Source organism: Cygnus atratus, unplaced genomic scaffold (assembly GCF_013377495.2).
Source record: "Cygnus atratus isolate AKBS03 ecotype Queensland, Australia unplaced genomic scaffold, CAtr_DNAZoo_HiC_assembly HiC_scaffold_165, whole genome shotgun sequence".
Lineage (NCBI taxonomy): Eukaryota > Metazoa > Chordata > Aves > Anseriformes > Anatidae > Cygnus > Cygnus atratus.
Genome location: NW_026109758.1, coordinates 7,265 through 24,916, shown reverse-complemented (window position 1 = coordinate 24,916; position 17,652 = coordinate 7,265). Strand labels below are relative to the sequence as shown.

Below are 17,652 nucleotides of genomic sequence, written 5' to 3'. Positions count from 1 at the left end.
AGCAGACACTCCTCATGCTCAGGAACACAGGAGTCAAAGGCCATCTGCCAGACTGCTGCAAAAGCAGGCCTATGGTACAGAACAGTGAGATGAAGGAAAACCAAGTGGCTAAACAAAAACAAAACTGCGTAGAACCTGGGGAGGCCCTGGAACACCGGGCCAGGGATTGACACAAATAGCCTTCCTTGGAGACAAGAAAGACCTTGACAGGATGAGGCCCTGACCAGCCTCATCTAAATGCAGTGTTCATCCTGCTCTCAGCAAGGGAACCATGGACATCCATGTGCCACCTTCAACACGAGGCACCTTAAGGTTCTATCACATGGGAAGCTAGAGGCAGACCTGAAAGCCAATGACATTGTCTCAAGGACAACCTCTGCCCTGAACAGTGCAAAAAACAGCACCCACACTCACAGCCAACTGCCCAAATGTCTGCTCTCTGTCAGCAGCCACAACTCAGCAGACTACATCTCATCCACCGTTACAAACATATTTCCAATGTGAGAGAAGAAAAACAGCAGAGTGGAGAGTGGGACATTTTCATTACAGGAGAGAAGAAAACAAAAGGATCCTATTCCACTTCATTGGAGCACAAGCTCTGGACAACACTGAGAATACAGACAGCACTTCTTCCTGTCCCTCCCAAGAATACGAGCAGAGGGAATATCTTGGGGAACTTCCAACAACTCAGGAAGAATCACCAGTAGTGGGAAAAGCTCCTGCCTGAGCAACAACACTCCACGTTGAGGCAGACATGATTAAAGGCACCTATAGGAGACGTCTTCACAAGCAGGAATGCCACAAGAACAACGGGGAGTGAGGACATGCAGAACTTGACTGCACAGGGCCCTGAAGAAGCTCATCGTTCTTCACACATGGCCTTGACGTCCCCATTTGCTTGCTTGGAGGCCCCACCAGGTCCCATCCTACATAAACCATGCTGCCATGCTCTCAGCTTACTCAAGCTTCATCCACAGGCAGGAAGGGGATCCCCAGAGAAAACATCAGGCAAAGCCTCCAAACACAGACCAAGGCAGTCATGTGGTAGCATGAATAACTGGCTGCCTCTCATCCTCAGAAAGAGCTCACAGCTGGATTTATGGGAATTCTGAGAGGCTCCTGGCTGAGGAGCACAGTGTGCCAGGCCTCTTCTCTGTGCCGTCTTCTGGCATATTCTATCCTGCACCCTGGGAAATCAGATCTCCAGGACAGTATTTCCAAACCAGGAGCTGAGGAGCTCTTAGATGCATGCCAGCACAGATGGAAAACTTCAGAAAACATCATTAGGGAATTACCACCCCACCCACCAAATAACAAACAAACAAACATTAAAAACAGTTTTAGTACAAAGGTTTTGAGTATGAACTGAATGAGAAAAAATAGTGCCTACAGGACCACCACCACTTTTCATATCATACACTCCTTCAGCAATCTCAGGTGGAAATGCTGCACACAGGATTTCGGTAGCCCATGTCATGAAAGCTCTAAGCACAATCTGCACTGATTTTGTTCTATCAGAAAAAAAAAATCACATACTGAACAGCTAGCCTCCATAAGAAGTTCCAAACCAGGAGCTGAGGAGATCAACATATTTGCAACAGTTAAAAAACCATTGTAAGGGGATTACACACAATTCCATAAAAAGGAATAGCAATGCAGTGGAAGTGGAATGAGTAGAACACCAAAGGTGCTCTCCCATCTCCCATTCCATTACAAGACTTGTGTGAAAAGTAGAAAGACTCCAACATCGCTGTGTCATGAGCAACAGACAGCCCACCAACTGCACCCAGCTGTAACGAGCATGAGCTGGGCACAAGGAAACCATCCTAACACATCTACCAGCACTCCCAGGACACAGGACAGGCCGGTCACCACAGAACTGGCACAGCCATATAACTGGCACAGTCAGATGCTCTGAAGCTGTCGTCAAACAAAACACTTTGCCTGATGCAGAAAACCAGTTCTCTGTTGCTCTGTTTATTGCTCTTTCCTCGTGCTCTGCTCTTCTACCTCTGTATTGCAACTACACAAACAGCAGGCTCAAAATGGGATAAATATTGTATGATTTTTGCTGCATCTTCCTCTTTAACAATGATTTTCTGGTAGTAAACTGAGTGGAAAAGTTTATATATCTTCAAGAAGCATAGGAAAAGACAGGGGAAACCAGCATGCCTTGCTGAGAGCAGAGACATGGTGATCACAAGCAACTGCAGCTCTACACAGAAGCCATGCAACAGCAGGATAGGGAGGGAGTCAAACTCAATTCCTCCATTATATTTTGACTTGCACAGGACAAGGCCCTCTGCAACATCACCTAACTCAACTTCAGCCCTCCACACAACTACAAGGCATCCCTGTATTGAGGGAAATCACCCACTCGACTTCCTGGTCCACTTCTCTGCAATGAGTGATTTTTCTCCATCTTGTTCAACACAACTCGGCGGAGAGAGAGAGATTCACAACTGATGCAGTGAAAATTCTCACAAGGCATATACCTCAAGTGACATTCTGGACATTTCAACACCACATACTGTTCTCAAGATAGGAAGACCTTCAACTCGTGTCTCTTGGAGCCTGGCAAAGGGTCTTGCCCAGGAACACTCTGAGACCATGCTGCCTCAGGATTTGCTTTAGGCACCCTTGATCCCCCATTCTGGAATGTGTGTTTTCAACACAAGTAGACATCTCTCCTTCTTATGTTGTGGCATGCAATGCAGACTATTGATTTCCTTTTCCCTGAAGCAGTGGGACTTCTCACCAAAGGTCACGGTTCACTTCAGAATAAGGCCAGGTCCCATTCAGTGCCATTGCCACATTCACCTCAGCCAGATGGCACACTTTCCCTTCTCACCACAATGCTCACTCCAACTTTCATAGACCCTTCCCAGCAATGACAGATCTGAAACCTGCAAAACCCTGCCAATGGTCCCATATGCACAGGGACCATCTTGCAGATTCGCTTCCAGATTCACTGAAATTACATCAAAACAGGCCAGTGTGCAACATGCCACATGACCAACTCTCTTTCGAACAGACATGTCATAATAGCTCTAACATCAATGGCCACTGTATTCATTCTGTGAGATGACAACCCTGGTGTGAAAGAGTGAGATAAAAACATCATGATATCAGTGTCAGACAGTACAATAACTTTCCAACATCCCACATGGATAAAAGACTTCACAGCATCATTTGTCCAAAAACATGAGGCCAAGAGTGTTCTGGTTTTCCAGCTACAAAAGAGGTTTCCAGAATGGACCTGAAGAAACCACAACACAACAACAACAGTAGGCTCAGCATTCAGCTACTTAAAGGGCTTTCAATAGTGCCTGCTGCACAGTCACCACCGGACCAACTCTTCCTGGACTGCAGCCCTACAACAGTCTCGAACAGAAATGCTACACACCAGTAACCAACAGGATTTGCAGAAGCCATGTTGTGATGAAAATCCTTGAAAAATTACTTCCACAAGCACATCGTCTTAATGAACAACGTGCCGTGAAATATCATCGGAAAACAGAACAGAAGTGGGAAAAAAAAAAAAAAAAAAAAACAACGGGCAACTTACCACGCCTGAAGAGTATGGGGAGAGCGAAGGTCCCTTCTCGGCAGAACCGTTTTCTGCCGCGGGGCCGGGCGGCGGCGGGCAGTTGGGGCTGAAAACCATCAGGTCGCTCTTGCCCGCGCCGTCCGCCACGCACAGGCTCCGGCTCTGGCGCTGCGAGTACGACCAGCTGCCCACCTCGCTGGCGCACACCAGCGTCGCCGGACCGGGCCCCGACAGCACGGCCGCCCGCGGCGCCCAGCGCGACGCCCCGTACAGCACCACCGCCAGCAGGAACAGGCTCGACACCGCGCAGATGGCCACCACCAGCCACACGTTCGTCGCCGCCGCCGCCGCCGCCGCCGCCGCCGCCGCGCCGCCCTCCGCGCCCGCCGCCGGCCGCAGCCCCGCCCCCGCCGACACCGCCCCCGCCGCCGCCAGCGCCGCCTCGGCGCCCTCCACCAGCGACACGCTCAGCGTGGCCGTGGCCGAGCGCGACGGCTCCCCGTGGTCCCGCACCACGATCAGCAGCCGCTGCCGCGGGCCGTCCGCCTCCTCCAGCGCCCGCGCCGTGCTCACCTCGCCGCTGTACAGCCCCACGCGGAACGGGCCCTTGCCCCGCGGCTCCCACAGCTCGTAGCGCAGCCACGCGTTGTAGCCCGAGTCCGCGTCCACCGCGCGGATCTTCGCCACCACCTGCCCCGCCGGCGCCCCCCACGCCGCCCACGCCCACAGCGACCCCGGCGCCGAAGCCGACGCCGACGCCGACGCCTCGCCCGCAGCCCAGGGCCCCGGCCCGCCGCCGGCGGGCGGGAGCAGCGCCGGCGCGTTGTCGTTCTCGTCCACCACGAAGAGCTGCACCGTGGCGTTGCCGCACAGCGGCGGCTCGCCCGCGTCCACCGCCCGCACCTCGAACTGCAGCACCTGCAGCTCCTCGTAGTCCAGGGGCTGCAGCGCCCACAGCCGCCCGCTCTCCGCGTCCACCGACACGTAGCTCGACGCCGGACGCCACCCCGACCCCGACCCCGCGCCCGCGCCGCCCTCCGCCACCGAGTAGCTCACGCGCCCGTTGCCCGCCTCGTCCGGGTCCCGCGCCCACAGCCGCGCCAGCTCCGCGCCCGCCGCGTTGTTCTCCCGCGCCAGCACCGTGTACACGGCCTGCGCGAACGCCGGCGCGTTGTCGTTCACGTCCGACACCGGCACCCGCAGCCCGCGGCTGGCGCGCAGCGGCGGCGCCCCGCCGTCCTCCGCCCGCACCTCCACCTCGTACTCCGACACCCGCTCCCGGTCCAGCGCCTCCCGCAGCACCAGCGAGTACGAGCCCGCGAACGTCGCCACCAGCCCGAACGGCGACGGCGGCCACACCGCGCACCGCACCCGCCCGTTCGACCCCGAGTCCCGGTCCGACACGCTCAGCAGCGCCACCACCGTCCCCAACGACGCGTCCTCGGCCACCGGCACCGACAGCGACGTCACCCACACCTCGGGCGCGTTGTCGTTCACGTCCAACACCTCCAGCTCCACGCTGCAGTGTCCTGACAATGGCGGAACGCCCTTGTCTCTCGCTGCGATTTGTAATTCGAAAAAGCGCACTTCTTCAAAGTCCAGAGTGCCCTGGAGACGGATCTCTCCGGTCTGCGGATCAATGCCAAAGACATCTCTCTTGGCAGCAGGAACTGAACTGACGATGCTAAAGGAAAATTCGTGATTAATTCCCTCGTCCGGGTCGGTGGCGCTCACCTGCGCCACCAACGTCCCCTCGGCCGCGTTCTCCAGCAGACGCACTTTATACACCGACTGGTTGAACTGGGGCGCGTTGTCGTTCGCATCCAGCACCGACACCACCAGCTCCACCGTGCCCGTCAGCGACGGCCTGCCCCCGTCACTCGCCGTCAGCAACAGACGGTGCTCGGCCAGCGACTCGCGGTCCAGACCTTTCGTCAGCACCAGGAACAGCGACTTCCTACCATCATCCGAAGATTTCACGTCCAGGGCGAAGTGCTCGCTGGGGCTGAGGGTATAGGAGAGCTGCGCGTTGGCTCCGATATCCGCATCCGACGCGCCCTCCAGCGGGAACCGGGAACCGGGAGTCGAGTTTTCCGATAAACTGAGGTTCACCAGAGCGGCGGGGAAGAGCGGGGCATTGTCGTTGATGTCGGTGACCTCCACCTCCACGTGGAAGACGCGCAGCGGCCGCTCCAGCAGCACCTCCAGGCGCAGGGCGCAGGGCGCGCTCTTCCCGCACAGCTCCTCCCGGTTCAGCCGCGAGCTCACCACCAGCGCCCCGCTCGCCCCGCTCACCTCCACGCTCGCCCGCCGGCCCTGCGACACCAGCCGCAGCCGCCGCGCCTCCGCCTCGCCCGCCTCCAGGCCCAGGTCCTGCGCCAGCCGCCCCACCACCGTGCCGCCCTTGGCTTCCTCCGGCACCGAGTAGCGCACCTGCCCGCCGCCCAGCGCCCAGGCCGCCTGCAGCACCAGCACCCGCACCACGGCCCGCACGCACACCGACATGGCCGCCGCCGCCGCCGCCCGCGCCCCGCACGGCTCCCGCCGCCGCCGCCGCCGCCGCTCTCCTGCCCGCCCCGCGCCGCTCCCCCCGCGCGCACAGCCGCCCTTCCCGCCGCCCCGGGGCGGAGCCGCCCTCCCGCCGCTCCCGCGCCGTTCCTGAGCCTGCAGCGACACCGTGTGCTCCGCCGCCTCACTCGCGCCCGCCGCCGCCAGCACGGCAGCGACACCGCCCCCGCCTCGCGGGACACCCCCGGCACTCGCGGGACACACCGCGGCGACGGCGCCGACACCGAGCCCAGCACGGGCCGAGACAGCAGCGCTAACGAGGGGGCAACAGCCCCGCAGCGCTGCGCTCCAGACGGCGCTCCCCGCACACCGACCGGCTCCCAGCCCTGCACGCACCACGCCGACGGACGCTCCTCCTTGCTTGCTTGCATGCTTTTCCCGTCTCTCTCCTTCATTTACTTCTACTCCGTTCTCAGTCTTGCTTGCTTTCCTGCTTGCTTCTTGCTTGCATGCTTTCTTCTGCATACATACTTCTTTCCTTCTTTCTCCCTTTTCCTTCTTTCACTTCTTTCCTCCTTGCACTTCTTTCCTTCTCTCACTTCCTTCCTTCTCTCACCTTGTTCCTTCTTTCATTTCTTTCCTTCTTTCTGAAACTAATTTCCTTCTTCATATACCTTAATTCTTTCTCTATTTTCCTTCATTATTCTTTTAATTTTTTCATTCAATTTCTTCTTCCTTTTTTATTCTTATGTTACTTCTTTTTTTCTTTTACTTCCTTTCAGTCTTTCAATTTCTTCTTTTATTCTTACAATTTCTTCCTGGTTTTCTTCTTTCCTTCACTCCTTCCCTCCAACTGCTTCTCTTCCTCTCCTCTTTAATCTTCACATTTCCCTTCACTGCATTATCCTTCATAACCTTTCCCTTTCCCTCCTTGCCGTTTTTTCTTCTTCCTTCACTTTTTTTTCCTGCTTTATCAAAACGCTATCCAAATGCCTGTACCACCCTCACCATCAAGCACAGACATGACATAAGCTCTCTTCATCTTCCTCACAGCCTTCCATTCAGCTCTGTACAGTGTCCCTCAGCACTCACGAGGATGACATCCCCTCAGGAATTACTCTTCCAGAGAACTCGCTCTACTCCTCTCAATAGGCCACTGCAGACCAGGATACCAGGATGCCCACTGCAAGCAGGTTCCAAGGACTCCACACTGCTCAGGTGAGTCTTTCATTCAGCAGCTCAGATCCATCATAACCCAGCATGCAAATCCTCCAAGATGGGGAAAAGCATGAGGCAAACGCAGATCCCCCACACAACCGCACACTCCAAGAAAGACACTTTGGTCAGCTCACTTGCCAACGACATGCCAAACGGTGAGCTCTCGTTTAGCTTTTCAGGTAAACATGCACTGCCAGAACATTCCAGCAGCAAGAACCTCAGGACACAGAGCAATTACTCCCACAAGAGACATCTCACCCATAACAAGAGCCAACCATCACAAAACCCAGCAACTCCACGAAGGTAACACCACTGCTTTTTCACTGAAAAAAAATATGTCAACCAGCAACACATCCCCAGAGAGAAAAGCAGAAGTATTCCTCCGCTACATGTCTTTCCTGCCACCTGCTCACACTGAGCTGGGAAGAAATAGAAAAAGAACGAGATCAAGCAACAGGACTCTGCTGCTCCAAACCTAAAAACATTACCCAGGCTACGTCCTGTCCATCCAACATAAACATATTGCAGTTAAATAGCAAAAGCTCATGCATTGCTCTCTTGAACACCTCTGAGTACGAGACACTTACCTGTAAGATCAGTGCTTGCTTGTTTAGAAAAAGAAGCATTTCCATAAGAAGAAAATGGCTTGTAAAGCACAATTCTTTAAAAGTTATCAGAGATTTCTGGGGAGGCTGGATGGAAAAATTTCCTTCAGCTATATGACACCTTGGAAGTCATTGGACACCACGCACTGCTACCATACGCACACTCACGCTTTGGAATGAGCTCTATTACAAGAGATGCACCATCTCGACCAAGGCCAACTACGCAAGTGTACAAACACAGGGAGGAAGTCAAGTGCACAAAGATTACACCCACCCCATCACGTCTCCTTAGAAATTTCCTGTATTTCTGAAATCAGGCAGACACCAGGGGAAGAACTGTTGCCACTGGGAGAAACTGCTCTCCCCAATGGTGTCCACATGCTCACCAGAAGGCTCCAAGCCTACAGGCATTCCCCAGGCAATGTTCAGTCCATCCAACATAAAGGGAACACAACTAAACAGCAAAAAATATATACACCTGTCTCTCAAAAACATATTCTTTGCAGATGAAAGAGTGACCTGCAGCATCAGTGATTGCTTGCTCAGGAAAAGGAACAGATTACAGGATGGAGAATTGGTTTAAAAGAGAAATTCTCATTTAAATTTAACAGTGATTTCTAGGGAAGCTGGACTGAACAGAAATCAACAAGGAAGATTTCATGCAGGAGAGAAGAAAACCAAAGGATCCCATTCCAATTCATCAAAACACGAGCTTTGCCAACATCATAAACATGGAGAGCACTTCTTCCCCTCCTCCCCACTTCTTGGTCAATATCACACTCCAGCTTCCACCCAGAACCTCCATTTCCCACACACAAGGCTCATTTCCTGCTCAACACCATCCTGCCCATTGCCAAATGCCGGCCCACACCCCATGCCGCTCACAAAATCACTGCTACAACACATGAACGATGCTCCACCCCACAGACAGCATCCAGCTCCAAACCCACCTCTGAGCATCACCCTCTGCAGAGCCTCACCTTCTCCCACCACTGCCAGGATCTTCCCCCCTGCACAAATGGCACTCTCAAGGCTTTGCACTGGCTCAGCAATCTCAGATGGAAATGGTGAAAGCTGGACCGATGGACAACATTTACAGCAGCTTCTGATGGAGCAGCCACTCCTCATGCTCAGGAACACAGGAGTCAAAGGCCATCTGCCAGACTGCTGCAAAGCCAGGCCTATGGTACAGAACAGTGAGATGAAGGAAAACCAAGTGGCTAAACAAAAACAAAACTCTACGTAGAACCTGGGGAGGCCCTGGAACACCGGGCCAGGGATTGACACAAATAGCCTTCCTTGGAGACAAGAAAGACCTTGACAGGATGAGGCCCTGACCAGCCTCATCTAAATGCAGTGTTCATCCTGCTCTCAGCAAGGGAACCATGGACATCCACGTGCCACCTTCAACATGAGGCACCTTAAGGTTCTATCACATGGGAAGCTAGAGGCAGACCTGAAAGCCGATGACATTCTCTTAAGGACAACTTCCGCTCTGAACAGTCCAAAAACCAGCACTCACACACACGGCCAACTACACAAGTGTCTGCTCTCTGTCAGCAGCCACAACTCAGCAGAATACATCTCACCCACCATTACCAAAACATTTCCAATATGAGAGAAGAAAAACAGCAGAGTGGAGAGTGGGACATTTTCATTACAGGAGAGATGAAAACTAAAGTATCCCAGGCCACTTCATTGAAACACAAGCTCTGGACAACACTGAGAATACAGACAGCACTTCTTCCTGTCCATCTCAGGAATACAAACAGAGGGAGGATTGCGGTGACATTTCGACAACTCACGCAGAATCATCAGTAGTGGAAAAAGCTCCTGCCTGAGCAACAACACTTCACGTTCAGACAAACATAATTAAAGGTGCCTATGAAGATATCTTCACAAGCAGGAACATCACAACAACAGGGAGTGAGGACATGCAGAAGTTGATTGCACAGGGCCCTGAGGAAGCTCATCGTTCTTCACACATGGCCTTGACGTCCCCAGTCACTTGCTTGGAGGCCCCCCAGGTTCCATTCTACATAAACCATGCTGCCATGCTCTCAGCTTACTCAAGCTTCATCCATATGCAGGAAGGGGATCCCCAGGGAAAATACCAGGCAAAGACTCCAAACACACAGACCAAGGAAGGCATGTGGAAGCATGAATAACATGCTGACTCTCATCCTCAGAAAGAGCTCACAGCTTAACTTCTGCGAGTTCTGAGATGCTCCTGGTCAATGAGCACAGTGTGCCAGGCCTCTTCTCCATGTTGTCCTCTGGCATATTCTATCCTGCACCCTGGGAAATCAGATCTCCAGGACAGTATTTCCAAACCAGGAGCTGAGGAGCACTTGGATGCATGCTAACACAGATGGAAAACTTCAAAAAACATAATTAGCAGATTACCACCCCACCCACCAAATAACAAACAAACAATAAAACAATTTTTACTACACAGGTTTCAAGTATGAACTGAATGAGAAAAAATAGTGCCTACAGGACCAACACCACTGTTCATACCATCTAGTCCTTCAGTAATCTCAGGTGGAAATACTGCACACCAGTAAGAAGCAGCATTTGTGGAATCCATGTCGTGAAAGCTCTAAGCACAATCTGCATTGATTTTATTCTCAAGATAGGGAAGACCTTCAAATCATGTCTCTTGGAGCCTGGCAAAGGATCTTGCCCAGGAACACTCTGAGACCATGCTGCCTCACGATTTGCTTTAGAAGACCTTAATCCCCCATTCTGGAATGTGTTTTCAACACAAGTAGACATCTCTCCTTCTTATGTTGTGGCATGCAATGTAGAATATTGATTTCCTTTTCCCTGAAGCAGTGGGACTTCTCACCAAAGGTCACGGTTCACTTCAGAATAAGGCCAGGTCCCATTCAGTGCCATTGCCACATTCACCTCCTCCAGATGATACACTTTCCCTTCTCACCACAATGCTCACTCCAACTTTCACAGACCCTTCCCAGCAATGACAGATCTGAAACCTGCAAAACCCTGCCAATGGTCCCATATGCACAGGGACCATCTTGCAGATTCACTTCCAGATTCACTGAAAGAACATCAAAACAGGCCAGTGTGTGACATGCCACATGACCAACTCTCTTTCGAATAGAGATGTAATAACAGCTAACATCAATGGCTATTGATTTCGTTCTGAGAGATGACAACCCTGTTGGTGAAGGAGCGAGACACAAACATCATGGCATCAGTGTCAGTCACTACAATAGCCTACAGCATCCTGCATGGATAGAAGACTTCACAGCATAACTTATCAGAAAACATGAGGCCAAGAGTGTTCTGGTTTTCCAGCTACACAAGAGGTTTCCAGAATGGACCTGAAGAAAACACAAAACAATATCAACAGTAGGCTCGGCATTCAGCTACTTAAAGGGCTTTCAATAGTGCCTGCTGCACAGTCACCACCAGACCAACTCTTCCTGGACTGCAGTCCTACAACAGTCTCGAACAGAAATGCTATACACCAGTAACCAAGAGGATTTGCAGAAGCCATGTTGTGATGAAAATCCTTGAAAAATTACTTCCACAAGCACATCGTTTTACTGACCAACCTGCCGCGGAATATCATCGGAAAACAGAACAGAAGAAGTGGGAAAAAAAGTGAAAACACAACGGGCAACTTACCGCGCCTGAAGAGTATGGGGAGAGCGAAGGTCCCTTCTCGGCAGAACCGTTTTCTGCCGCGGGGCCGGGCGGCGGCGGGCAGTTGGGGCTGAAAACCATCAGGTCGCTCTTGCCCGCGCCGTCCGCCACGCACAGGCTCCGGCTCTGGCGCTGCGAGTACGACCAGCTGCCCACCTCGCTGGCGCACACCAGCGTCGCCGGACCGGGCCCCGACAGCACGGCCGCCCGCGGCGCCCAGCGCGACGCCCCGTACAGCACCACCGCCAGCAGGAACAGGCTCGACACCGCGCAGATGGCCACCACCAGCCACACGTTCGTCGCCGCCGCCGCCGCCGCCGCCGCCGCCGCGCCGCCCTCCGCGCCCGCCGCCGGCCGCAGCCCCGCCCCCGCCGACACCGCCCCCGCCGCCGCCAGCGCCGCCTCGGCGCCCTCCACCAGCGACACGCTCAGCGTGGCCGTGGCCGAGCGCGACGGCTCCCCGTGGTCCCGCACCACGATCAGCAGCCGCTGCCGCGGGCCGTCCGCCTCCTCCAGCGCCCGCGCCGTGCTCACCTCGCCGCTGTACAGCCCCACGCGGAACGGGCCCTTGCCCCGCGGCTCCCACAGCTCGTAGCGCAGCCACGCGTTGTAGCCCGAGTCCGCGTCCACCGCGCGGATCTTCGCCACCACCTGCCCCGCCGGCGCCCCCCACGCCGCCCACGCCCACAGCGACCCCCGGCGCCGAAGCCGACGCCGACGCCGACGCCTCGCCCGCAGCCCAGGGCCCCGGCCCGCCGCCGGCAGGCGGGAGCAGCGCCGGCGCGTTGTCGTTCTCGTCCACCACGAAGAGCTGCACCGTGGCGTTGCCGCACAGCGGCGGCTCGCCCGCGTCCACCGCCCGCACCTCGAACTGCAGCACCTGCAGCTCCTCGTAGTCCAGGGGCTGCAGCGCCCACAGCCGCCCGCTCTCCGCGTCCACCGACACGTAGCTCGACGCCGGACGCCACCCCGACCCCGACCCCGCGCCCGCGCCGCCCTCCGCCACCGAGTAGCTCACGCGCCCGTTGCCCGCCTCGTCCGGGTCCCGCGCCCACAGCCGCGCCAGCTCCGCGCCCGCCGCGTTGTTCTCCCGCGCCAGCACCGTGTACACGGCCTGCGCGAACGCCGGCGCGTTGTCGTTCACGTCCGACACCGGCACCCGCAGCCCGCGGCTGGCGCGCAGCGGCGGCGCCCCGCCGTCCTCCGCCCGCACCTCCACCTCGTACTCCGACACCCGCTCCCGGTCCAGCGCCTCCCGCAGCACCAGCGAGTACGAGCCCGCGAACGTCGCCACCAGCCCGAACGGCGACGGCGGCCACACCGCGCACCGCACCCGCCCGTTCGACCCCGAGTCCCGGTCCGACACGCTCAGCAGCGCCACCACCGTCCCCAACGACGCGTCCTCGGCCACCGGCACCGACAGCGACGTCACCCACACCTCGGGCGCGTTGTCGTTCACGTCCAACACCTCCACCACTACCTTGCAGTGCCCTGACAATGGCGGAACGCCCTTGTCTCCCGCTTCGATTTGTAACTTGTATAAGCGAACTTCTTCAAAGTCCAGAGTGCCCTGGAGACGGATCTCTCCGGTCTGCGGATCAACGCCAAAGACATCTCTCTTGGCAGCAGGAACTGAACTGACAATGCTGAAGAAGAATTCGTGATTAATTCCCTCGTCCGGGTCTGTGGCACCCACGTGCGCCACCAGTGTTCCCTCTGCCGCGTTCTCCGGCACCTGCACTTTATACACCGACTGGTTGAACTGGGGCGCGTTGTCGTTCGCATCCAGCACCGACACCACCAGCTCCACCGTGCCCGTCAGCGACGGTCTGCCCCCGTCACTCGCCGTCAGCACCAGACGGTGCTCGGCCAGCGACTCGCGGTCCAGACCTTTCGTCAGCACCAGGAACAGCGATTCAAGATGTTCTTCACTCCGCTGCAAATCCAGAGCGAAGTGCTCGCTGGGGCTGAGGGTATAGGAGAGCTGCGCGTTGGCTCCGATATCCGCATCCGACGCGCCCTCCAGCGGAAAGCGGGACCCCGGCAGCGACAGCTCCGCGATGCTGAGGTTTTTGGTGGCGGCGGGGAAGAGCGGGGCATTGTCGTTGATGTCGGTGACCTCCACCTCCACGTGGAAGACGCGCAGCGGCCGCTCCAGCAGCACCTCCAGGCGCAGGGCGCAGGGCGCGCTCTTCCCGCACAGCTCCTCCCGGTCCAGCCGCGAGCTCACCACCAGCGCCCCGCTCGCCCCGCTCACCTCCACGCTCGCCCGCCGGCCCTGCGACACCAGCCGCAGCCGCCGCGCCTCCGCCTCGCCCGCCTCCAGGCCCAGGTCCTGCGCCAGCCGCCCCACCACCGTGCCGCCCTTGGCTTCCTCCGGCACCGAGTAGCGCACCTGCCCGCCGCCCAGCGCCCAGGCCGCCTGCAGCACCAGCACCCGCACCACGGCCCGCACGCACACCGACATGGCCGCCGCCGCCGCCGCCCGCGCCCCGCACGGCTCCCGCCGCCGCCGCCGCCGCCGCTCTCCTGCCCGCCCCGCGCCGCTCCCCCCGCGCGCACAGCCGCCCTTCCCGCCGCCCCGGGGCGGAGCCGCCCTCCCGCCGCTCCCGCGCCGTTCCTGAGCCTGCAGCGACACCGTGTGCTCCGCCGCCTCACTCGCGCCCGCCGCCGCCAGCACGGCAGCGACACCGCCCCCGCCTCGCGGACACCCCCGGCACTCGCGGGACACACCGCGGCGACGGCGCCGACACCGAGCCCAGCACGGGCCGAGACAGCAGCGCTAACGAGGGGGCAACAGCCCCGCAGCGCTGCGCTCCAGACGGCGCTCCCCGCACACCGACCGGCTCCCAGCCCTGCACGCACCACGCCGACGGACGCTCCTCCTTGCTTCTTTGCTTGCTTGCTTCCTTTCCCGTCTCTCTTCTCCTTTGCTTCTCCTCCATTCTCTGTCTTGCTTGCTTTCCTGCTTGCTTTCTTGCTTGTCTGCATTCTTCTGGACATCTTTCCTTCTTTCTCTTCTTTCCTTCTTTTCTTCTTTCAATTCTCTTCTTTCCTCCTTCTGTCTTTGCTTCTTTTCATCCTTCCTTTCCTTCTTTTCCTAATTTTCCTTGTTTTCACTTCTTTCATTCATTCTTTTCCATCCTTCTGTGGCTCTTTCCTCCCTTGTTTCTCTTCCATTCTCTGTCTTCCCTCCTTCTTGCTTGCTCCTTCCTTGCTTCTTGCTCATCTGCATTCTTCTCGATGTCTTCGTTCCTTCTTTCTTTCTCACAGATTCTTTCTTCATTCGTTCTCTACCTGTCTCCCAGTTCCTTCTTTCATCCTTGCAGTGACGTCTTTCCTTTCTCTTACTTCTTTCAGCCTTTCAGTTTCTTCATTCCTTTTCTCTTCTTTCATTCATCCTGCAGTTTCTTCATGCTTCTTTCTTTTCTTCAGTCCTTCTATCCACCTGCTTCTCTTCCTCTTCTCTTAACTTTTCCTTTTCGTCTTTCTCCTCTTTATTTTCTTTTCCTGCTTTAGCAAAATGCTTTCCAAATGCCTGCACCACTCTTCCAGTCAAACTTGGACATGCTCTGAGGCAAGACCTCTTCCTCACCGCCTTCCATTCAGCTCTGCACAAAATCAATTAGCACTTAGGAGGAACATGTCCCCCTGGGAATTACTCTAGATGAGCCACTGCTGACCAGAGGACCTGGATGCCCGCTGCAAACAGGTTCCATACAGCTGAGGTGAGTCTTTCACTCCCTTTCAGTGCACTGCAACCAGCACTCCCCACACACCGACCGGCTTCCAGCCCTGCACACACCACGTGGACAGAGGCTCCTGCTTGCTTGTTTGCTTCCTTCTTTTATTTCTCATCTCACTCCTCTTTTCTTTCTCCTGCATTCTCTGTCTTGCTTGCTTTCCAGCTTGCTTCTTTCTTGCGTACATTCTTCTGCATGCATTTTTCTTTGCATGCTTTCTTCTGCATGCATACTTCTTTCCTTCTTTCCTCCTTTTCCTTCTTTCACTTCTTTCATTCTCTCTGAAACTTCTTTCAATTTAGCTCTTAATTCTTTTCTTATGTGTTTTATTTCATTCAATCTTTTTCTGCTTTCATTCTTTCTGTTCCTTACTTCCTTCTATTTCTTGTACCTTCTTTCATTCTGTCAATTTCATCTTTCATTCTTACAATATCTTCAGTGATTTCTAGGGAAGCTGGACTGTACAGAAAACATCAAGCTATGCAAAAGCTCCCCTGTCATGGGAGAGTTTGTGGTGCTCTCTGGCACGCAGCTATCACACGGGAAGCTGTCACGCAGGAGAGAAGAAAACCAAAGAATCCCATTCCACCTCGCTGTAGCAAAAGATTTGCCAACAGCGTAAACACGGAGAGCACTTCTTCCCCTCCTCCCCACTTCTTGGTCAATGCCACACTCCGGCTTCCACCCAGCATCACTGTTTCCCACACGCAAGGCCATTTCCTACTCAGTATCATCCTGCTCAGTGCAAAATGCCTGCCCCTTCTCTGTGCCACTCACAAAATCACTGCTACAACACATGAACGATGCTCCACCCCACCGACACAATCCAGCTCCAAACCCACCTCTGAGCATCACCCTCTGCAAAGCCTCACCTTCTCCCACAACTGCCAGGATCTCCCCCCCTGCACAAACGGCACTCTCAAGGCTTTGCACTGGCTCAGCAATCTCAGATGGAAACGGAGAAAGCTGGACCGATGGACAACATTTACAGCAGCTTCTGATGGAGCAGCCACTCCTCATGCTCAGGAACACAGGAGTCAAAGGCCATCTGCCAGACTGCTGCAAAGCCAGGCCTGTGGTACAGAAGAGTGACATGAAGGAAAACCAAGTGGGCAGACAACAACAAAACTCTACGTAGAACCTGGGGAGGCCCTGGAACACTGGGCTAGGAATTGAAACAAATAGCCTTCCTTGGAGACAGACAGACCTCGACGGGATGAGGCCCTGACCAGCCTCATCGAAATGCAGTGTTCGTCCTGCTCTCAGCAAGGGAACCACGGATGTCCACATGTCACCTTCAGCACGAGGTACCTTAAGGTCCCCACCATTCACTTCCACTGCAAAAAGGGAGGTCGTCCCAGGAAAACATCAGCTTCCAACAAGTTACCACCAAACACAAGGCAAGATCGCCCTGACCAAGTTCACCCTGGGAACATCCAAAATGGCTCAGTCCTGCTCAGTGCCACTGACATGTTCACCTCCACCAGATACCACACTTGCTCGCCACACCCCAAAGCTGACTCCAGCTTTTGCAGAACCTTCCATCAATGAAAGCACCACAGAGAAGCATACAAACAGAATCACATAGACACTGTCTCCAACACACCCTCTGCAGTTGACCCTTCCAGTTTTCTGTGCTTCAACAATCTCAGATGCAAACATTACAGGGGGATGAGGAACACGGTTTATAAAGGTGATGGTGTGACAGCCCAAAAGGCAATGGGTGCTCATTTCATTTTGTGAAAGAACACCCCAGATGTTGACAAGCAAAGCACTCTTATGGATAACATCAACTCTATGCATGTATGTGTTACGTCTTATTTCAATGAAGAGTTCTGGGGCTTCTGAAGGGGGTGGCTGTGAATGCCAATGGATCACAGCAAATTGGACACCATATGTTAAACCGTTTCTCTAGCCAGAAAAATAAGGCTACAAGCAGACAAAGACGAGAGCAGAATTGTTTCATGTGCCTCCCTGGAACACATTTCTGAGCAATCAACCAACATCACAAGTGCATATAAATGTCTTCCCAGTAGTTCGGTGGTTTTCTGTCAAGAAAATGAAATAGATTCATGGATGCAGAATGGGTTTAAAATAGATATTCTCATTCGAAGTTATCAGTGATGTCTAGGGAAACTGGACAGAACAGAATCATCAAGCTTTGCAAAAGCTCCTCAATCATGGGAGAGTGAGCAGTGCTCCCTGCCACACAGCTATCACATGAGAAGCAAGAGGCAGACCTGAAAGCCAATGACATTCTCGTAAGGACAACCTCCGCTCTAAACCAGCACCCACACTCACAGCCAACTGCCCAAGTGTCTGCTCTCTGGCAGCAGCCACAACTCAGCAGACT

At 55.0% G+C, this 17,652-nt stretch overlaps 1 protein-coding gene across 1 annotated transcript; it reads right to left on the bottom strand.

Moving 5' to 3' along the window:
- Positions 1-3,188: 3,188 nt before the first annotated feature.
- On the bottom strand, positions 3,189-14,023 carry LOC118256194 (protocadherin-16-like). The gene is given in 4 exon segments (XM_050716667.1): positions 3,189-3,233; positions 3,569-6,076; positions 11,539-12,250; positions 12,252-14,023. Coding segments are annotated over 4 exon segments (5,037 nt in total).
- Between the last annotated feature and the right edge of the window lie 3,629 nt (positions 14,024-17,652).